We start from the raw sequence: 22,654 nt of genomic DNA, 5'->3' as shown, positions 1-22,654 counted from the left end.
AGTTGAAATATTTTTCTACCTGCGTTGGGATTTTTTGTAAGTCCCCCACAGCTACCATCAGAGGTGGGTAAAATACCCAATAAGATATGCTAAAGTGGGATTTGCACTTCGTTGACAAGGTTTTACTCAAGTAAAAGTAAAACATTGCCATCTAATAAATTACAGCAAAATTTAAAAAAGTGCTAAAAAGGCTACAGATGATGAAATTTGATTTAATATTTATAAAATATGCTATTAGACATACAACAATGTAAAGTTCTCTAAAACTTGTGTTATTGTAAAGACTAATAAAGCAATTCATTCTTACATATAAATAAAATAATACTAAAGTCACAAATGCAAGTAGAAGAAAAATGTTTCTAAATAAATTTTTATTTATTATATTTTGAAAGCAATGATTAGTGTAGATAATATATGCATGTTAGAACAGGGTAATGTACCCTCAATGACAATGTATACTTTTTCATAAATAATTCAACAAATTTCCAGCTGCAACACCAGAATCCTTAGATATGTTATTAAATTAAAGCATCAAAGAGACACAAGTAGTAATTTTATGTGCAATGAATTATCCATATTTGGTGCTGTTTTTTTTTTTGTTTTTTTTAAAGGTTGTTTAATTATTAGAACTTACTTAAGGTAAGCAGTATTACTCAAGTAACTTAACTCAAAATAATACTTAAAAATAAATAAATAAAGGTTACTAGTTGCTACCATCTTCTGACTACCAAAAACCTGCTATCCCCTCAATTTTAGATTACTTATACAAAATATTAATGTGTCCATGCAAACATTAAGTGTTTGTGGCAGTATGCATTTGATCTAGGAGACAAGGGACAAAGAGTCTCATACTCCCCACTTGCAAATCTGTTATTGTTATGCAGATTGCTTCCCTGTAGGCTTCCCGGTTGACTTTTTTTCTAAGTAGAACCATCATTATTTTAGTTTCTTTACAGGGTCCCTTTAATGTCAAAACGCAACACACTACATGCATGACCCAAATCAATTTCAGTCTTGAAGGCAGTTTCTGCATCACTTGACCCTAATACATTTTTGTGCTTTGAGGCTACTCTGCACTGCTGTATAAAATATTTAGGGAATTATTGTGGTGAAAAGAAGAACAGGATGTTTTTTTTTTTTTGGGGGGGGTGGGGGGTGGGGGGGGGTTGAGTTCCTTGGGAAACTATCTATAGGACTAAGCTGTCTGTTGTGCATTCATCTACTAATGACAGAAGGAGGTTTGACTGATCATATATCCTAAACATTTTGCTCCAATGCCATCTGTCATCCCTGACCCTGCCATCCTAACGGTAATGCATTGAAAATAACAGAAGCTTACTGGATGAGAGCATCAACCTCTTGTCGTCATGCCAGAGGCCTAGCTAGAAAATTTTAATAAGGGTGGCCAGGCAATAACCAATGTACACTGAGGGCTGGCACCAGAACCTCAGGGTCAATCTACTCTGTTACAACAGGAAAAAGTAACAAGCACAACGTCCATATTTTCTAAATAAAGAAAAACTATACTTTCCTACAATGTTTGCTGACAAATAGACGCATATAATAAACATCTGTGCTTTCTAGATAAAAGGTATAGTGGATAAAATTCTTTTAGGTTTGAGTTTTTGGGCGAACATCTTTTCCATTGTCATTACTTACCTACTTTTATCAATAATCATTCTGCATAAAATTGATATTTCCAAATACTAATATCTAAATAAATTGATTATTTAATAGGTTTTTATTAAAATAGTTATTTATCAATAATTTTACTGAAGACTCTTAGATGACCCGCAGAGACAGATCTGCTGCCACCGTCTTTATTATAGGGAAAAAAAACAATAGGGGTGGCTAAGAATGGCCATGGCCACCCCTGGCCCCCCCATCTAGCTCCGCCCCTGCCTCATCCCACTCATTTTATGTGTGAAGGGGGGCGGAGGTGCAGAGATGGAGGGCGGGGCAAGAAAACTAAAGGTATCCCAGGTGATGAGGTGTAGAAGAGCTCTCCTTTCCTCACTGTTACAGGAAACCTAGAATCCACACATGCACACACACTGACAGAGCTATCAGTTCTTATGCAGACCAATGAGGGAGTGGGAGGAGGCAGAGAAGAAGGGAAGCGATAAAGAGAGAGAGAGAGAGAGAGAGAGAGAGAGAGAGAGAGAGAGAGAGAGAGAGAGAGAGAGGTGGGAGGGTGTGTGTAGAAAGGCAGAAAGCTTGAGAGGGAGAGGAAAAAAGAAGAAAAAAGAGGAGGAGGATGGATGGAAGGAAGGAGCTTCATGATGGGGCCGTGATATTCTCTCCTGAAGGAGGATGCCTTTATCTTTATCATGGCTTTGTCCCGGCTTAGTGCAGCGGCCGGTGCAGCACTCAGCCAGGGAGCAAGAGATGAATCAGCCCCAACAAAGAGTCTTTGAGATGGAAACGCGTGCGTCTGCCTGGAGGGAGGAACGCATCAGGCTTTCCCAGGCAAGCGGCAGCCTGCAGCGCGCTCTGGCTTGAGCGTCAGTCCTTCCTCTGTGTTCTGTGTGTGTGTGTGTGGGTGTGTGTGTGTGTGTGTGTGTGTGTGAGGGAAGGATGAGAGTGAATGTAAGGGAACAAAAATTGTGCTTCCAATCCTTCCTGAAGGACTGAGGTTCTCTTCTTCGCTGGACAACAAGGTAATTTTTTCTCCTCTAATAGTAATTTACCCCCCACCCTCATGAGGTACCTTTTCTCCCCACAACAAGGAAACGGGGGATAAAGGTAGGAGGAGGGGGAGGGAAAAAGATAGGAAATCAGGGTTAACGTCATTGAGAAGGAGCGAGCTTATGCATGGCAGAAGCATCAGTGGGAGAGAAGGAGATGGAGAGAGGCTGGCTGGCTGCAGAATGCATCGCAGCCAGGTGCAGATGGGGATGGAGAAAAAAAAGGAGGACAACTGAGTAGGATTTTTTCTGTATCCAATGATGGATCTCAAAAGAGGAGCCCTCACCTTCTACTCACACCTTCTCCTCAAAACCCCTACAACCTTCTTCTCTTTCTGGCTCTGCTCTCAACCTCAAATTCAAGACAAAAAAAAAAAGCTGAAGTGTTTAGAATGTTTTGATGAATTTCTGAGCATACCAGGCGTAAAGATGAAAGCTTTTCCAAAATGTCCCTTTATGAAACATGGAGCAAACAGGAAGCTGATATGTTATATTCTGTTTGAATTCAGACTAAAAAGCAGCAGTTCTTAGTGCTGCAGAAGGTCGCAGACTCTCTATCAGTGTCTTTATTAGATGCTAAGCGTAGAGCAGAAATCAATCTAAGGCTAAGATGTTTTAAGGAATGCTATGGATTTTAGTGTTAGTCTAGAGCTCCAAGATCCACAGTCCACTCATTCGTCCTGAGAGACTCACAGCCATAACTATTTGGCTGCACAGAAAAGTTTGTACCTCTTGTGCTTTTCACATTTTGTCACATCCCAACCGCAATCATAGATGGAATGGGATCGTCTGTGATAGAACAAATTACACATTGTTTAATCAGGAAGTTAAATGGGTATATTAAGCGCTTTAACACTTCTGTGAGTGAAAATCTGAAAAGTGTGGCATGCATTTACATTCAGCTTTCCTGAGTAAGACTATTCCCAGAACAATCTTTTGTTACAATAAATGTATTCTGATTACATTTCTATTACATTTGCAGATCTAGAAATAGAAATTTTGAAACAATTGGATTGTGGTCTGGACTTTGACTAGGCCACTCTTAACAGGTCAGTATGCTTTGATCCAAACCAAAATACTTTATTGTAGGTTTTGTTTTTAGGATTGCTGGCTTTTGCTGCAGATTAACTTTCCAATATTGTCCTGACCTTCCTCCTTGTTCTTGCAGAAAGGAATCCCAGATTATGCTGGTAGCATTACACTAATATATAATATTCTTCCATCATGTTTCAAGAGCTGTGTGTTTCATGGGGCAGATATTGAGTTTAAGTTGAATTACAGTGTGAACCTTGCTTCATTTATTTAAAAAAAGGTGACACATTGAGACAGATATAAATATGCATAATATTTATCAACAAAGAAGCATTAAAAAGAAAGAAAGAATAAGTCCATGTAAAGTGCCCTTTATTGGATCTCCGATATCTAATCAGCTAAATATTTAATATTGGAGTCAATATCAGAGCAAGGTAGCAGATCGGTGCATCTCTACTGCAAAAACAACTTCCTTTTACTCTCTTTTATCAATATCTGTTTTTCTGCAAATGTTCCATCAAGGCTAGATCTCTCGCATGCACAACTAGTACTTGTCCTCTAGCAGACAGCCATGAAACTCTGCAGCTTCTTTAGAGCTAAACCAGGCCCCTTGGCTGATTTTGTGATAAATATTCTCCCCACCTAATTTAGTTGGATGTGAGTTTTTTTGCATCTTGGAATCATGAATTGACATGTGTTCATTAATGTGTTCAAAAGCTGCATAGATTGGTGGCTGATGATCGGATTCAATTTCCTTAATTTTGGGAGATCTGCGATCATTAGACGCTTAAAAGTAAAATAAATATTTTCCACCAATCTTACCTACCTCTGCAAAGATCTGAAAGTCGTCCAACTATCAATGTTCTAAACTATGATTTGTATTGAGAGCAGTTATTTCATAAGTTTTTGTGGTTTCAAAGGTACTGTTTAATGTTTTTTAGTAAGATAATACTGAAATATTGAAGGTTTCTTTGGATCTATAACAACTGACAGTGTCACCTAAAAAGAAGCTATATTGGTCAAAATTGGAATCAATATACCAGGGTTTTTAAAGATTGGGAATCGATGATCGGCCAAAAACCTGCAATAAGTGCACCCCTACTTAAAAGCTAACTTTAAAACCTAAAATGGCGTTATACTTCTCTACAGGCATTATCAAAAAAACTGTATGCTGTGTTCCTTGGTTTTCATAATGTAATTTATTCACTAATCTTCTCCCAAAAAAAAGCTCTGAGGCCTTCAAAGAACCGCTGTATTTATACTAAGATTGAATTACAAACAGCTGAATTCTATTTAGAAATTTGGTGTCCTTTAGTTGACCTGAGTTTTAAAAAGTGTTATTAGGATAAATAGGGGAGAGCAAAGCGATGCATATCCTTCAAATTTTTATTTGTAAAAAAAAAAAATTTGGAAAAATTAAACACATTTATTCCAGTTTACAATTACATTACAGTTTTTGTAGGTTTATTAAGTAAAATCTGGATAAAATTCTGGTTAAAATCCACCATACAGTGTGTGTCAAGGCGTATGGATACCTTACCCAGTAAAATGCATTTTCTAAACCTTTACAACCTCACCTGTCAACTCATCTGCACATACACCATTCCAAAACATAAGGCAGGCTTTTCTTTGTGACATAGCAATCCAAATGACCCCAGGATTTATTTTTCTCTGCTCATGATGATGAAATTTGATGTAAAAGCTGTGTAGTTGCGCTCAGGTGCCTGATTGATATGCAAGAAGGAAAAGGGAAACGGGGAGAGAAGGAGACAAAGAAGGCCTGTTGTATGCTTGCATACACAGCCTTGCATCTGCCTCTCTGAGGGTGACATACACCCTGCAACATCCTCTGATTTTGTGTGATGGTTGCATCACCATGTGGATTTTTACAGTCTTTTCTTTGTAGTTTAAACATCAACAGACAAGCAAAACAGACTCTTGAGCTTAAAGCGGGACACTCACAGGACCGGAAGGGATAGGAAGCGTGCTTGTTTAAGATGGTTTTCTAAAATGTTTCTGTCAGGTTCTTGACGAAAAGCTTTAACAGCCTAACATTGCCACTGGTCATAATACAGCTTGGATAAAAAAAGAATGCCGGGAGTCTAAATAAGCACTTCATGATTTATCTCTCCTCCTTGCGTTGAATTAGCACCTATGTTGTTCAACAGAGGAGGGTGGCAGCCTTGGAGCAGATTGATGCAATGAATCTTAAAAGTTTCCTCAAACCTCATCCTGCTGAAGCCTTTGCTAAAAAACAAAACAAAACATGAATCAATGCTTTAAACATCGCCTGCATGTACAGTAAAGCTTGCACCCACTTCCAGTGCATCAATATAATTTATTATTTTTGTTTTTTAGCAAAGGCTTCAGCAGGTTCAGAGTGATCATCCTTCTCTATCAGCACAGCATCAAACCATTTAAAACACGAGTGTTGCTATATGTTGTAGTCTAAAAGTTTTAATGTCTACGGAGAACTAAATTAGAGGTGTATTTTAGTTTATCTAAAATAGATCTGACCGACATCTTGCGACAGTTAAAGTGTTGCAATGCAAGCGGCAGCTTTTACCTCCCATTTATGTCACAAATGTTCACTGCAGAGACGAGAAAAAGTGTTTTTTTGTTCAGAGTCTCATAGAGCGGAATCAGTCCCATTATGTCAGATGGCAGAATGATGTATGCACTCTGTGTCGATGCGTCTGTGTTATCCTGAAATCCCCCTTATTGCTATGTTCTGTTTACTGTAGAGAAGCTGATAGAGAAAAATGATTACATAATCCAAAAAAAGCGTTAATGTGAAGATACTTTACTTTACAGGGAGGAAGTTTTCAATCACTGCCCAGACTGTCAGTATTAACAGGATAATTGTGTGCACTGCGGTGTAGATGTTGTTGAACACAGGGCAGCCCACATGGAGTTGAGTAGAGATGTTAGATTTTATGAAATTATTCCATCATCAGGCCTTCATTTTCAATGTTGGGTCCTTTTAGCCAACAAGCTTTCAGGTTTCTAAGAATGAGAGAGCTCCAACACCTCTTTTAAATTTACTTTAATTTTAGTCCTTTTAATTTGGCTGATCTTAATTTTTTGTCCAGGAAAGTTGTTAAATAAAAAGTGGGAATAGATTGATAAGACCTTCCCACTCCAACCTCACACTTTAATGTGAAAACTCATTGCAGACTTTCTGCATATGGAACCTTTACACCTTCCTCTTCCTTATCTTTCACGTTTAGATATTCAGTTTTTAACAACAAAGGGTTCCTACTTTTTAGGAAAGTTACCTTGAATTTCAACCAAATATCATCAAAGTTCCCCCTTTTTGTTAGCATCTTGCCTTAAGATGTGGTTTCCATAAACTACCAGAATCAAAACTCACCCAGAATGACTAGAGCTGTGACAAAATGAATAATATTTTTGTTAGCAAATAAAAACAGGATACAGATATTGGATGGAGATTAAATCCAATCAGATTCATGTGCTTTTTTTCCTTCGGTTTCCATAAACAAGGAATGCTCTGCTTATGATATAGCGAACATCTGGTTTGCACTAATTAAAAACTTCTCGTTGACATTTTGTGGAGATATCAAGTTATTTTTTAGAGAAATGCAACAAAGAAAGAGACATACTAAAAGCTTGTCAGTTTTTTTTTGTTTGTTTTTTTGGTGTTATTCATCTTTCCAAATGGGGTCCTCATCAGGTCACATTCTAGAGAGTCAGTCTAAGGGATAACATGGTCATTGAACCAGATACTGATACCTTTGGTTTCCCTTCATCTGGTGCATTTATTACTTCTTTTCATTTACTAGGTTCTTAGATACAGCCAGCATGTTAAGCAGTGACCTCTGGTTTATTCTCACTGTGAACGATATAACTTGCTGTCTGCTGGTCAGCTGTCGAGTTTAGAGCCTTAACAAAAAGCCCAGATCGGATATCCCTAGAGATGTGTGCCATTCTTCAGCATACCGCATATTTCTCATACAACATGGAGCATCAGCCAACTAACATGAAATATTAATGCAGCATTGAGTTAGTTGTTTGTTGTTAACTGGAGTTTATGTCATCACAAGCAATGTCCCTGGCTTTGAAAGCCGTCTCGTGTTTCTAGAGGAGACTTCAAAGAGAAATAAGACGCACAACATAAAGCAGTCCTATTGGTTTGTCCAGTCACGTCCTACGTCCCGTACCTTTTTCACCCTCACATGAATCTGTGTTACTCAAGAAAGAGATGGCCATTGAAGACCTCCTCACTGCCCCCCTCCTTCAGAGGCAGGCTCATTGCACTCAAAGGGCAAAACGGTCATTGTAATGAAGCTGATAGAAGAGCCCTCAATGCTGCCTTGCACATTCCAAAAACAACCATTTAGGACTTAATTTATGAAATACTGCAGCTGTAACCCTCTGGAGTCTTCATAGCAGCTGGATTATTCTTATAGATGCAAAAAGAGGATTACCTCATCTCCCATCATCACCCACCCTCACTTCACTATTTGACATGAATCCTGCACAAAATAAACACGTGTCTGGTGCCAGAGAAGAGGGGGGATGATCGGTACTAAAATTAGATCACTGAAAAACTGAACCAAAAATACTTATCCCGCAAGCACAGTCACCTGCACAGTTGCTGTATTTCTCTGCATGCATGCCAGCAGGAACAAAAAAAAGTAGAAATCAAGAAAAACGGGGAGGAAAAAAGATATTCAAATGAGCTGTGAGCACTAATGTCAAGTAAATCGAATATCTCTCTTATCTCTCATTCCCCTCCCAGTCAACCACAACTCACGCTGCGGGTGATTTGAACATGAGAGGAAAGAGACGATGCCCCCGCCTCTTCTGTAATGTTCTGGAAACATATCTTCTGGAAACATATGGGTTGCATGGTTGAGTTTCTGCCTGGCATTAAAAGGCCAAGCTGCTGTGATGGACGAGGAACCTCCTTCCATTCTGGCCATGGTTGTGATTCCATGTTCATCTGTTCATCTCCAGATTTTAAATAACAAATTCATTTATAGCAAATAAAGTAAAAATTTTTTATTTATTTATTTTTAACTGTGACAGCGTAGAATTTGAATTCCTAAATGATTTACTGAGAGGTCGCTTCAATATTTTCTTTCCTCATGAGGCTAGTCTATTTTTAGAAGTGGAAAAGGACACCCCCACATCATACTGCAGCCAACACTGTGCTTCTCAGTTGGTGTGGTGCCCTCAGGGTTTGTAACAGGGATGTAAAGATGGTAATTAGATCAAACCATATCAGGCCATGCTAATTGAGGATTCATATCACTGTGGGCAGTGGAACTCTAACTGGCTTCCGCAAAGACCTTCACGAGGACTTTTGCTTTTTTTCTGTGCTTGATCATCAGAGTTCACATCCTACCACGTTCGCTACAGGGACATTATGATGACTGGATATTCCCATGATGCTTATGCCAGCCAAAATTGTTTAAATAGATGAACATGACTCATTCTTGAAATTTTATCCAAGAAACATAGAAGGTCTACCATTCTTTCCTAAGAGCTCTATCTTTTAATTATGTTCCTTAAGGAAGCAGCGGGGTTGCGGTAGTACCTTAAATAATCCAGGCCTGCTGTCAATTTAACTAGAATGTTAAATGGATGACATTAATGAGCTTAAAGAGGAACAACAACGCAACAAAAAAATAAAATAAAATCGTATCAATGCATCTAAAGCTCTGTAACTCAAGCATATGCAAGAATCTGGGTACATTTGCAAATGTGTGCTTTTACTTTTTTTTTTTTTTCGTTATTCCTGTTTGGATCAAAAGCTATAAAAATGAAAACATCCTTTGAAAAAACCTGAGTATTTCCAACAGCGTTTTTAGGATGACCTCATCCTCTCCAGGTCTCCATGCCCCTGACAGCAGCCTGCTGAGTACTGTCTCTGCACTTTGATGTCTACAAGACAAGCCACTGAGGCATAGGGTCAAGTCCCAACAGTTTGGGAGAAGATGTGCGCAGAAAGTGAGATTGTGCTCGTTGTATGTTATATATACACTCATCGGCCACTTTATTAGGTACACCTGTCCAACTGCTCGGTAACACTTAATTTCTAAGCAGTCAATCACATGGCGGCAACTCAGTGCATTTAGGCATGTAGACATGGTCAAGACAATCTCCTGCAGTTCAAAGCGAGCATCAGTATGGGGAAGAAAGGTGATTTGAGTGACTTTGAACGTGGCATGATTGTTGGTGCCAGAAGGGCTGGTCTGAGTATTTCAGAAACTGCTGATCTACTGGGATTTTCACGCACAACCATCTCTAGGGTTTACAGAGAATGGTCCAAAAAAGAAAAAACATCCAGTGAGCGGCAGTTCAGTGTGTGAGTGTGTGTGTGAATGGGTGAATGAATGTAGTGTAAAGCGCTTTGGTCAAGTCTCCTAACTTGAATAAAGGCGCTATATAAGTGCATGCCATTTACCATTTACCATTCTGTGGGCGGAAATGCCTTGTTGATGCCAGAGGTCAGAGGAGAATGGCCAGACTGGTTCCAGCTGATAGAAGGGCAACAGTGACTCAAATAACCACCCGTTACAACCAAGGTGGGCAGAAGAGCATCTCTGAACGCACAGTACGTGGAACTTTGAGGCAGATGGGCTACAGCAGCAGAAGACCACACCGGGTGCCACTCCTTTCAGCTAAGAACAGGAAACTGAGGCTACAATTTGCACAAGCTCATCGAAATTGGACAATAGAAGATTGGAAAAACGTTGCCTGTTCTGATGAGTCTCGATTTCTGCTGCGACATTCGGATGGTAGGGTCAGAGTTTGGCGTCTACAACATGAAAGCATGGATCCATCCTGCCTTGTATCAACGGTTCAAGCTGGTGGTGGTGGTGTCATGGTGTGGGGAATATTTTCTTGGCACTCTTTGGGCCCCTTGGTACCAATTGAGCATCGTTGCAACGCCACAGCCTACCTGAGTATTGTTGCTGACCATGTCCATCCCTTTATGACCACAATGTACCCAACTTCTGATGGCTACTTTCAGTAGGATAATGCGCCATGTCATAAAGCTGGAATCATCTCAGACTGGTTTCTTGAACATGACAATGAGTTCACTGTACTCAAATGGCCTCCACAGTCACCAGATCTCAATCCAATAGAGCATCTTTGGGATGTGGTGGAACGGGAGATTCGCATCATGGATGCGCAGCCGACAAATCTGTGGCAACTATGTGATGCCATCATGTCAATATGGACCGAACTCCCTGAGGAATGCTTCCAGCACCTTGTTGAATCTATGCCACCAAGAATTGAGGCAGTTCTGAAGGCAAAAGGGGGTCCAACCCGTTACTAGCATGGGGTACCTAATAAAGTGGCCGGTGAGTGTATATATATATATATATATATATATATATATATATATATATATATATATATATATATATATATATATATATATACTTTATCCTGAAGATCAATAGGATACTGTTATCAAAGCTGTCATGAGTTCAGCAGAGCCCGAGAGGTCATAATAAGGCTAGCTGCATGTGATTAAACCTTGTAAATCAATAAGTGAGTGCATCAACTTTTGAAGTAATTATATCGTGCAGCCTATAAATAGGTATATTATTTAAGTTTTTTAAGTATTTTTTACGTTTTTTTTTTTTTCAAATTATTAGACGCTTCAATTATGCCCTATTTGGTTGCAGGTTCAGCTGTCGATATCTCAGTGAGGTGCCATAAAATCTTCTTCCCTTTGTGCTTCTGTATCATCATTTCTGCTGGCAAGGGAAGACTGCGCTCTGCATTTCATTCCAGAATAAATTGTGATTGATCTCCGTTTAAATAAATTCCTGAATGCAAAACTGTGTCAAAGTTAGCTGGGTCAGTGCCAGACTGTGGTATCTGCAGTGCTGATCAGACCTTTACATAAAATTGTCACTGGAAATGTACGGCTGAACTAAATTATCAATCCACAAAGCAATGTTTTGCGGTCAATGTGACAGATATTTAACTATTTTTTCATGATGATAAAATTATGTTTGTAAAAGTTAAGTACTGGCTTTTACGTCAAGGAAAACTATAACAACCATTTTGGTGGCAGCATCATGCTGAGGGTCCAGTGGCTGGACCTGTGGCTGCCAGTGGTGTTGTTTTATCACACAAAGTAGTTAGGATAGATTTAAATAATAAATAACCCTTCGAAACTTTAATATGACTATAAATCAATAGCTTAATGGTTGAAACTTGGACACAGTTTGAGTTTTCCCAAAACACAGACATGAACTGGTTTCTGCTCTGACCCAGTGGGTTAGCAAAAAATAAAAATTAGAGTCAAGTCAAATTTTCTAGTGCTTTTTTCAAGAATTGAGTAGATACGTGAGGCACTTTGCCAATGGAATAAGATAAGTTAGAGTTAAAAGGAATGCAGTTCTCATTTCAAGTGCATAACATCTAATTATCCTATTTTAACATTCTATTTACAGATCATATTATCATATTATTTACCTACTCAAAATTTAAACAAAGATATTTACCCTTAAGAAAGGATTACTGATTTTTAGATAATTTTTCAGTGCATGAAGAAGATTGATTGAACATCCACCTTAATTATGTTTGTTGAATTTGATAGTTGTAAGATGATAGCATCCTAAAAAAAGAGCAGCCCAAATGCAACATTAAAAGTTTAAATGAATATACATACATCTCGATAAGTGAAAGAAAATAACCTTCAGGAGTTGTTTAAGTGGTCTTACTCTTGACAAACCTTGTAACTGGTAAACCAAGCTTAAGATGAACTGAAACAGTTTCTGAAGAAATAGTTTGAAATGTATATTTATAAAATTAGCTTTTTTGTGTGCAAAACTTGCTTGCTAGAAATATGTTTTCTTTCCAGACAGGAAATAATAAAAAAAAAAAAAACGTCCATAGATGTTTTCCCTTTCCTAAAAACTGCTTTTGCAGTGCAGTTTTGCTGCTTGTTAATGGAAAAAGAAGCCACAATGAAGCGTTAAAAACATGTCTGTGTCTAAAGGATATTTATAGGTCTGTATATGATCTGGTCCTCAACTGTTCTTTTCCAACAACATAATGTCTCTGCCAGACATTAGGTTCTTTCCCAGCAGCACGTTACGTACATAAGAAGATAGTGAAATGTTTATGCAACACTTAGCAAATTAGTTGAGTGATTGAATTACCCTTGGAGAGGGACACCACCCTCCAAGTACCCCTTCCCTGCAGTGAAGCAGAGCTTAGCACATGTGACTGCTTATCCTGACCTCATTGTGATGCGGCCGGGTGAGTGGCATGGGTTGGTTACCAGCACATCTAACAGGCACCGTTTAGAGCCATGCTGGTGTCAGCGATGGAGGTGGAGGGAGGAAAGGCTGTCAAGCGTGATTGCCTGCTGGGTCACAGGGGGGTGCAAAACTCATTTTCTCAGCTCCCACCACTTCACAGTGCATTATGGGAGATTATCAGATAAACTCAGGGCACCTTGAAGGTCCCTGTTTGTACCACATTATTGCTGGTTAAAATCTACTTGGACACAGATATGCATTTCAATGTCCAGATCATGTTGATGCATGGTTATTGTGATGGCATGTTTCTGGTATTAATTACAGTTCTTGTTAGCTTTTTAACATTTTATAGTTTTATATGGTGGTTGTAGACAGACAGACAGACTTGGAATTCAGTAAATGGTAAAATGGTAAATGGCCTGTATTTATATAGCGCCTTTTTTCAAGTCAGGAGACTTGACCAAAGCGCTTTACACTACATTCAGTTATTCACCCATTCACTCACACACTGATGGTGGCAAGCTACATTGTAGCCACAGCCGCCCTGGGGCCCTCTGACCACCATCAGTAGATAATGCAGGTGCAGTGTCTTGCCCAAGGTAACAACGACTTGAAACATCAATCCTTCGACTTCAGGGCAAACTCCTACATCCGACGCCACTGTCGCCCTTTAGTAAACCCAGTGTATTAACTCAGATGCAGGCCACTGCAGTTTTAAGAATAAAAAGCAGATAATAAATGTCAATATAATGTTCTAAAAAAAAAAGAATTTGGGGTTTTAGTATAATCATCAAAATATTTCTGTATATAGTTACTTATATAATATATAGACTTAATTTATTTTTTTGAGTTTTAAAATGTGGAAATATAAATTCTATTCATGGTTACTTAGGTGCATGTACTGCTAATTTTTCCCCCCAGCATTTTATTGTCTTTACACTGTCACAAGTGTCACAACTAAATGATTTCTCTGCATTCAACCCATCCCCTTGGGGAGCAGTAGGCTGCCATTGTGCAGCACCCAGGGAGCAGTTAAAGGTCTGTGCTCAGTCCGTTGGAGTAGGGCTCGAAACTCAGAACCTCGCCCTAACCAATAGGCCACCACTCCCCAAAGCATGCATTAGCGTAAAGGGTCTTGCCTAAGGACCCACACTGGCAGCTCATTCCTCCCAGCTGGGATACAAACACAGGCTACCTGTTTGCAGGATGGGTGACTTACCACTTGAGCTATCCAGCTGCTATATTTAAATATAAATTATGAGAAAATTATTAGGGATGGCCTAATCTGATATTTATATAGAAAATTGGTCCCATATCAGCCAAAAAATTAATACTGGAGTATATATTGCCCTGCCTCTAAAAGCTCATAGAAACACTTTACTTACATCTGCTTTTGTTTAAAGATTATATAACTTTTTGGTGAAGAAGAAATGGGTCATTCTTTCTCACACCTGATGTTAAGTATTGTTCTCTGAGAAATATCACTTAATCAAGCCATTTCTATCATTCTATCATTATAGGTCAATATCGGTATTGGTTAATATAAAATGCTGCAATATCTGTAATGTATAAAAAATGAAAAAGTTGTTTTGCAACACCCCTGAAAATTATTCTTTTTCAAAATCACAAGAAAAAGTTTCTCACGTAGAGAAGGGATTCTGAAGATTGAATTTTCCTGCAGGACACTTTCTTGCATCACTGGCTGGGACGTCCTCTACAATATGATTTGCATAAAATAGCATTGAAATTAACATAGAACTGAAGCAGGAGGCATTATCTCATTTTACAGAAACTCTTCTAAGAAAATAAACTGCAATATAATTGAATTACTTCCCTCCATTTAGAAATAAGGTAAAGCTGAACAGAAAGTAATAGCTCAGAATGTCTAACCAAAGATGAACTGGCTAACGTACTGCAATCAAGAGCAACAAAAGCTATTAATTAAGATAAGACTTATAGAAGAGTTTAAAGATATCCTTGTGTGTGGCCTCCTGTGTGCGCTGACAGCCTGTGGGCGATGGCCAGCATGGCCGCGTGCTCGTCTGTAAAAGGGCAGCGAGAATGAATGAGCCCTAATTGACCAGATATCCTTCATTAAACATGTGCTAACAAATCCATCTACTCTCCCTCGAGCCGTTTTCACTCTGAGAAGCTTGTGACAGCCTTTAAGGCAAAGGAAATGTAGGACATTCACATGTCTCAGATGCAAGACATTTACAGAAGAGCTTCAATTGTAGCCATTTGAATATACGTCCATGTGGTGGAGATTTTATTTGAATAAACTTGAGCAGAAGGTAGATAATAAAGGGCCGTGGACACATGTTTAAACATACAGGCAAAAAAGATTTGTTTATATTCAAAGGACAAAATTACAGTTATTTAACAATGTGCTGTATGCAATAAGAGTGTAGATTCTTCAAACTGCCTGCTCCTGTTTCTTCAGGGACATACTGAAGCAAGAAGGCAGCCTTTCTATTGGACCTCAGGATGTTTCGCAAGAAGAAAAAGAAGAGGCCAGAGATATCAGCTCCAAAAAACTTTGAGCACCGTGTTCATACTTCGTTTGATGCCAAACGCGGCTGCTTCGTGGGCCTGCCGACACAATGGCAAAGCCTGATAGAAAACCTGCGGAGGCCCAGACCTATGGTGGACCCTTCCCGGATCACAGAGGTGGAGCTGAGGCCAAAGAAGGTATGCCACACCAACTTATTATGTTGATATCTGTATCACCTCACAAGGGTAGTTTCTGTGCTGCAGAGGGAATCTGCTGTCTCAGGCAATCCCATAATACTCTGATGACAATGTGGAATGACTAACTCCCCCCCTGCTTCCTTATCTATCACAAGGCTATTAATGACCCTGCTTTGTACACTGGCTGCACAATGCTAAAATCCTCACGGGGGACAAAAGATTTATTACCACATGTAGACAATTAATAACTGTCTAAAGTGTTCTGCCAAAGATGTCAAGCAAATAAAAAAGGAATAAAAAGTGCAGGTACAGCAAAGGAAATGCTTGTGAAACATCTAAACTGCAAATCTCAGGATTTCTACACCTCACAAAATATACAAGTTGATACTTTTATGGGCCTCTGGAAAAGTAAAAAGCACTGAGATGTGGTGGAGATCAGAACTGTGCAACATAAGAACCTCTGCGTCAGCATTTAGGTCAGAATGATAGTTTTTACCTTCACCGTCAATATCTGAGCAAGACCCCTTTAAACACAGAAACCCCAAAGCATGACAAATCACAAATTACAGCAGTTTGTCACATTCCTACCAAAGACTTTGAGTATATTATTGTTTTTTTTTATAGCCCAACACAAAGTAGTGAATAATTGTGAAGAGGAAAGAAGAGAATAAGGTTTTCAAGCTTTTTACCAAATACAATCAGACAGTTTTTTTTGTGCATTTAGAAATGGAAATGTAATACTGTGACAAGGTATTTTCTTTTTTGTAACAATTGGCACATTCATTCTAATTCATATATTCCATTTATTTGGAGAATATGGACTGTAACTAGGGCTGCAACTAATGATTATTTTGCAAATCAATTAATCTGTATATTATTTTTTTCGATTAATCCATTAATATCATATAGCAAAGGGTTCCTTACATAAGACTTTTTGCTAAATTAAACCGGGTGAAACTAAAATGCTTAGTTTTGGAGTTCTGTATAGAGCATATTGATAGATGAACACATTTTTTTAATCTTAAATGCAAAATGTTTCCATATTTTTTTTTACAATATTGGTAGAATTATTGTTGCTCTGTCCGGTAAAGGCACGTTGTAAAGTCTCTACTCTCCAGTTAACAATTAATCGATTAGTAAATTAGTAATTATTTCAATAATTAAGCATGATAAATCTGGTTAATTGTTTCAGCCCTAACTGAAACCTACCTGGTCCAATGGGAAAAAGTTATTCTTGTTCCATTTAACACAAAATTTTGTAATCATTTTCCAGACTGATTCAAGTCATCAATGTTGTTTCTAATCTGAAGTTATTTTAATCAAATCAGGAGACGATGAACTGCTTTTTAAGATTTCCTGCCTACTTCATATTATTAGACAGGCTGCAGTCAGGTTAGATTTAAAGAAAAACACTGAAAAGGTGTTACACGGTTAATAAAAGGTTTAACCTGAGCATGTTATATATTCAGTTTGAACCAGGTTACGTTTGATAACTATTTGTCATCAGTAAATAAGATTATCATTTAAAAACTTTTTTTTTTTACAAAGCATTGAATGTTTCAATGGTATCATATAACCTAAAGTCTTTTGCAGTCGCTAACTGGTTTTCTTGCAGTATTGTCATGTGTTTAGCTTTGTCCATCTTCTAAGTTATTCCCACACCATGATACTGCCATGTGTGTAGAAAGCAGTGTGAAGTTATGCCACATACAGTATTTTTGCATCAAATTCATAAAGAGATCTAATAAGAACAACTTTTTCAACACCTGCCATGTTTCTGTAGCCTCTATGGGTTATTCATACTATGAAATTATCTTCTTATGTTTTTTTTGTTTGTCTGTTTTTGTTTTTTAATAGCTTCCTTCTTTCCTCTCTTCCACTAACAGTACTCCACTAACTGATTGATGTTCTATCGAAATGTTTTCCCCTTCTGACCACTCAGGCTAAGAAGCTCTAGTCTCTCAGCCATGGCTGCCATTGTACAGACTAAATATATATCTATATATAAAGATATTTATGTAGCCTTTCCCTTCAACTTTTTGGTTTTATGCAACTTTAGTTGTTTAATATCATAAAAAGAACTTCAGAACATACTCTGAAATTAGTAAAATGACTAAATATTAACATTACTTTTGCAAACTCTGTAAGAAGGGAAAAGAAAAAGAAATGATGAGTAGTTCATCTGTTTTAATAGGAAAAGATCAAATTCAACCAAGGCCATTATCACCAGCCACCGTTTACTATGATAGAGATGCTACAGAAGGTGAGATGTGGACTGACCTCCACCCCCTCGGTGTGAATATAATAGCTTTGAGCCAGTGAAACAGTAGAGGCTGTTGACTGACTGTAAACTGAACATGACTCTCTGAGTCTGACTAATAAGCCACCATGCACTCACTGCACGCACTTTTCCGGAAAAGTACCTTAGTTTTGATGATATTATGTTGGGGCAAGTTTAGGCTCTTTGCAAAACTGCCTTGCTGCTCATACCTCTTAAAGATCTGATGAAACACGAATCTGTCGTTTATGGCAACACAGAGCCGTGCAAAATAAGTTGGAACTGGTTCATATTTTCTCTTGATGTTACAAAAAGCTTCCAGAATGAAGACGAGGGACTATTTTCTGAAGAATCTCTTGTTATTTATAATGTTAACTAAAGTCCATCTAATCTCAGCATAAATCCAAATTTTGTGTCGGACATTAGTGAACAAGGAGCATCCTGAAGGCCGAAGGACACAGCCGATAGGTCAGGGAGAGAATTGTTTAGAAGTTTAAAGCAAGGTGAGGTTAAGAATCAATATTACAGCTACATTCAAATGGCTTAGAATGTGTTAGAATTCAGCAGTCAGAGTTTAGACCCAATCCCGTCGATAATCTGTGACAGGACCAGGTGCTCTGTGTCATATTTGAGCCTGAGTTAATTTGCCCAAATCAAAAGGTAGATCTTCAAAGGACTGACTCTGGGTGCTGAAGTCACTGTCTTTAAAAATCGACAAAGATGTCTCTTACACATTCCTACGTCTAAATGTTGCCTGCCTGAGAGCAATTATTATGTCACTTTCATTATCACTTTAGCATTAAAATATCTCGGTAATGTAATCATGTCATCCAGAGTGTGATGGCGATAAACATCTTTTCTCTTCCAGACTATTGTCCGTGGAAGCATGATTGGTCACGGGGAATACATCTCTGCCATGATCAACGACATGAGCCGCCTGTCTGTGACCAGCTCCAACTCTTTGCGGAAGAGTAGCCCTTCAGCAAGAAGGAGAGCCCAGTCTTTGGGAAGGTTGGGAGAGGAAAACGAAGGGGACGGTTACCAATATGAGGGCCTAACCCAGGATGATGATGATGAGGAGATGGATGATGGTCAGGATCACTGGAGGGACAGGGGAAGGAACATTCACAGTGAAACCAACACCCCCTATTTGGGTATGAAGAAGAGCATCACTTTGCAGCCCAATGGGATCTTGCCAAAAGCCAAATCAACCTATGAGGTTGGTGTCAGCTCAGTGGAGGGACCCTTACCACCTCCACCAACCCAGAACATCCCAGCACCAAGCCATGGACCATATATGAGCGGGGAGATTGGAAGTCCTCAAGAAAGGCTAATATGGAAAAGAGATTTCCAGCTTCCCAGAGGAATACCACCAAATCAGAGACCCGTAGCATGTTTTTACAGCCCTGCTGTGACGCTACAGCAGCTCCACGGAGATCAAGGGACCACTGGAACGGAGCTCAGACCCAACGTATCCATGTACATGCATCCACAGAACAGCCCAGGGAGGCCATTCTCCTCCTATGACCTAAAAGTAAGCACAACTCTACATAGATGATAAATTATTCATGGAGCACATCATTTATGAATATTTTGATGCTGTGTATATATCAGGATTTTAAGCATGTGGTCAGAATTCATTAAAATGTTTTTATTGTTGTTGTTTTTTTACCACAAAAATTCATTCTAATAGTTACCGGCAGCTTAAAAAACTAAACTAACCAGCATTTTAATCTTAAAAAAACCCATGTAATCAATAATGACAGAAAATATTGAATTATTTATCAACAATTTAATAGGTTTCTTAAAAAAATCAAAATATCATGTTGTTTTTATTGTTGATTCATATTTTTTATTACTTATAATTTATCAACAGAAGTTTTATTTGTAAATGCGTCAAAAAACAACTTGCATCTATCACTGCAGAAACTTGCTTCAAAAACACTTTCTCATGACAAATACCTCAACATGCCAAATTAAAATGTTTTAAAACACTTTTTTAAAACGGATTCTTCTTTCACATTGTCTATTTTTATTTCCTGTCAAAACCAATCTGGTTGAAGAAATAAAATAAAAAAATCTATATCTCTGCTGTATAATATGATTGAAGCCTTAACTGTTTTTTGCATACTTTAAAAACATCAATAACTAAACTATTTTTGAAACCTTAGCCAGTTTCACAAGCATGTTTTATGTATGTATTATGCGTCAGCGATTTGAGGTCATGTAAATTTGATAATATAACCAAAAATAATTTTGTTTGAAATTTCTATATTTTTTTTCATTCCTTTTGCATTTATATAGGGAATATAAAGCAACAAGACTCTCAGTAATTATTGTATTAAAATTCAAACCCATGGCTTAGCCGCTTTTGTTAAACATGAGTCTGACTTTCAGTTTTTATTTGAGTCCAGTCTTAAATAAATAATGTGGGATTAAGTTTTTGTTTGGTTGTAAAAATGTTCATGTTCTTCTTGGGACTCTGATGCCAAAGGACGGTTTTGACACGACTTAAATCAGGTGAAAGGAATTTAGGGTAGAAGTGGCAGACCTGATTAACATTCAGGTTTAAAGTGGGCAATGAGCCTGAGGCAGGTGGTAAACACCCTTTCAACTGTCTCTCTCCTCTTTTCATGCAGGCAGAGTCATCAGTGAGATACCACTCTGGTTTCCTGCCGACTGGCACCAGCAGCCCTCTTGTAGGAGGCATGAGACCTCAGCGCATGGTGCGTTCTTCAGCAAGCTATACTCTAGGACTGTCTCCTAACATGGGGCTGAGGCCCAGTGTACCAGACCCCTTCCTCAGGCATTCTGGATGCCCAAACCCCCCTTATCCCCGGCAGGACAGCCCATCCCAACCTCGACCTTCACCCACAGGCTCATTAGCCACCAGTCCTCCAGGAACCTGCTCACCTGCTTTCAGACCGTCTCAATATCCTGCCCCCCGACCGCCCCCTGACCCGCCCAAGGTGACACATGAACAGTTCAAAGCAGCTCTGCAGATGGTGGTGGATAAGGGCGATCCAAGGACTTATCTAGAGAACTTTGTGAAGGTCGGGGAGGGTTCGACAGGGGTGGTGTGTATCGCTACAGAAAAGCATACTGGAAGACAAGCTGCTGTGAAGATGATGGACCTGCGGCGGCAGCAGCGGAGAGAGTTGCTTTTCAATGAGGTACAAACATCTAGTCAGACCCTACAAGTCGGTCCCTAAACATTTTCACATTTTGTCATGTTATAGTCAAAGCTTTGACATTTTGGGCAAGCTTTGTATGTGACACTCCCAAAAAGGCTGACCTGATTGTAAACTAATTAAGGAATGCTGGTTTTGAAACTATTTTACAAAAAAAGAAAATTAAAAAGTGTTACCTGCATACAGTATTTAGCCCCATTAGCTATATTGTACCTAAAGAAAATCAAATTTAACTTACCTCTAGAACACTGCTAGTTAGTAAATAAAGCCTATCTGTGTGTATCACGAAAGCCGTAAGGTTTATGAGAATTTTAAGAAGTCATTTTATAAGAAAATATTGCTAGCTCTGAATATAATATAGCACTGTTTATAATCTGAAAACTTGCAGGAAAACCAGGCCATGGTAACAGTGAATGAGATGCACAGGTCCGCAGCACAAGGGGAAGGCTGCACAGACACCTTTTACTTCTCAACACCAATCTCACTTTAATGAAAGAGCGGGGAAAAAAGATCTGTGAGAAGTTATGTTTACTAAAGACTATGTGCAGGGAATGTCAAATATGCGGAAGAACGTGCTTTTGTTAGGAAAAGTAGTAATGCACTGCCCTGAAGGTGGCAGCACCATGCTGTGGTAATGCTTTTTCTTTAGCAGGGAAAACCTGTTAAGGAACAGAAGAGGCTTAGGATGTTCTCTCCTCCCCATCCACTCTAACTTAGCTTCATTTTGTCTCTAAAATTGCAAAGCTGGGAGAAACATACCCCAACAGACTGTGCGTTGTAGAAAAAGGTGATTCTACAAAAAGACTATGATAAAAGAAAAATGACAAAAAAAAGTTTAAAAAGGAAGAATAATTTTCTTATAACTTCCTTATTTGATGTTTTCCGTTGGTCTATCACATAAAATTCTAAATAATAATAACATTTCTCATTAAACATGAAAAAACATTGTCTTGGCTGTCCAAGTCTTTATGCTCTTCTTCTATAGATAATCCATTTGATCAGCCTTTCAGCAAATACTTTCCTACACTGCTGTTGGTTGACCTTTTACCGTGCCGCTTACCACGTGCCATTTCTCTCTTTAAATACTTTCTGAGAACTTAATTTGTTAGCTGTTTCTCTCCTAACATTCTGAACTAATATTTTAGTTTTGTCCCACATCGAAAGCATTCCTGGGTTAGTCCCTCTGTTTCTTTGTTGTTTTTTGCTCTCTTTGCTTAAACCTCTGATAGGTGCTACATCCTTCTTCTTGTTTTACCAGTTTGGTTAACTTTTTATATATGACATGTAGGGCTGGGTAAAAAAAAAAAGATTTTGAATCGATTCCTTTACATGTTTGCAAAATCGATGTCTAGGGAATGAGATTGATTAGTTTTAAGATGCCTGACGTTCACATTCAAATGAGCAGGAAAGATGCACTCAAGATGACTTCAAGTCAGAGAGCTGCAAATATTATTAAATATTTTAAATTACATAAGACATTAACAAATGGGGGGTGACCAGCAAACACCCTGTAGTTGT

General features: G+C 38.6%; 1 protein-coding gene across 2 annotated transcripts in view; it reads left to right on the top strand.

Moving 5' to 3' along the window:
- Positions 1–2,169: 2,169 nt before the first annotated feature.
- The window catches only part of LOC119789557 (serine/threonine-protein kinase PAK 4), a 29,523-nt gene continuing 9,038 nt past the window's right edge, over positions 2,170–22,654 (top strand). Inside the window, exons 1-4 of one of the 2 annotated variants that reach the window (XM_038294485.1) lie at positions 2,170–2,660; positions 15,420–15,667; positions 18,814–19,479; positions 20,585–21,118. In XM_038294485.1, the coding sequence (XP_038150413.1) occupies positions 15,464–15,667; positions 18,814–19,479; positions 20,585–21,118 (1,404 nt within the window). In that variant the 5' untranslated portion in view covers positions 2,170–2,660; positions 15,420–15,463. Of the gene's footprint in view, positions 2,661–15,419; positions 15,668–18,813; positions 19,480–20,584; positions 21,119–22,654 lie in introns of those variants that run through there. The other variant, XM_038294486.1, reaches the window with a different exon arrangement.

Source organism: Cyprinodon tularosa, unplaced genomic scaffold (genome assembly GCF_016077235.1).
Source record: "Cyprinodon tularosa strain WSP-4 unplaced genomic scaffold, ASM1607723v1 ctg340, whole genome shotgun sequence".
Lineage (NCBI taxonomy): Eukaryota > Metazoa > Chordata > Actinopteri > Cyprinodontiformes > Cyprinodontidae > Cyprinodon > Cyprinodon tularosa.
Note: the sequence above shows the minus strand (reverse complement) of the source record. Positions and strands in the feature narration are given on the sequence as shown.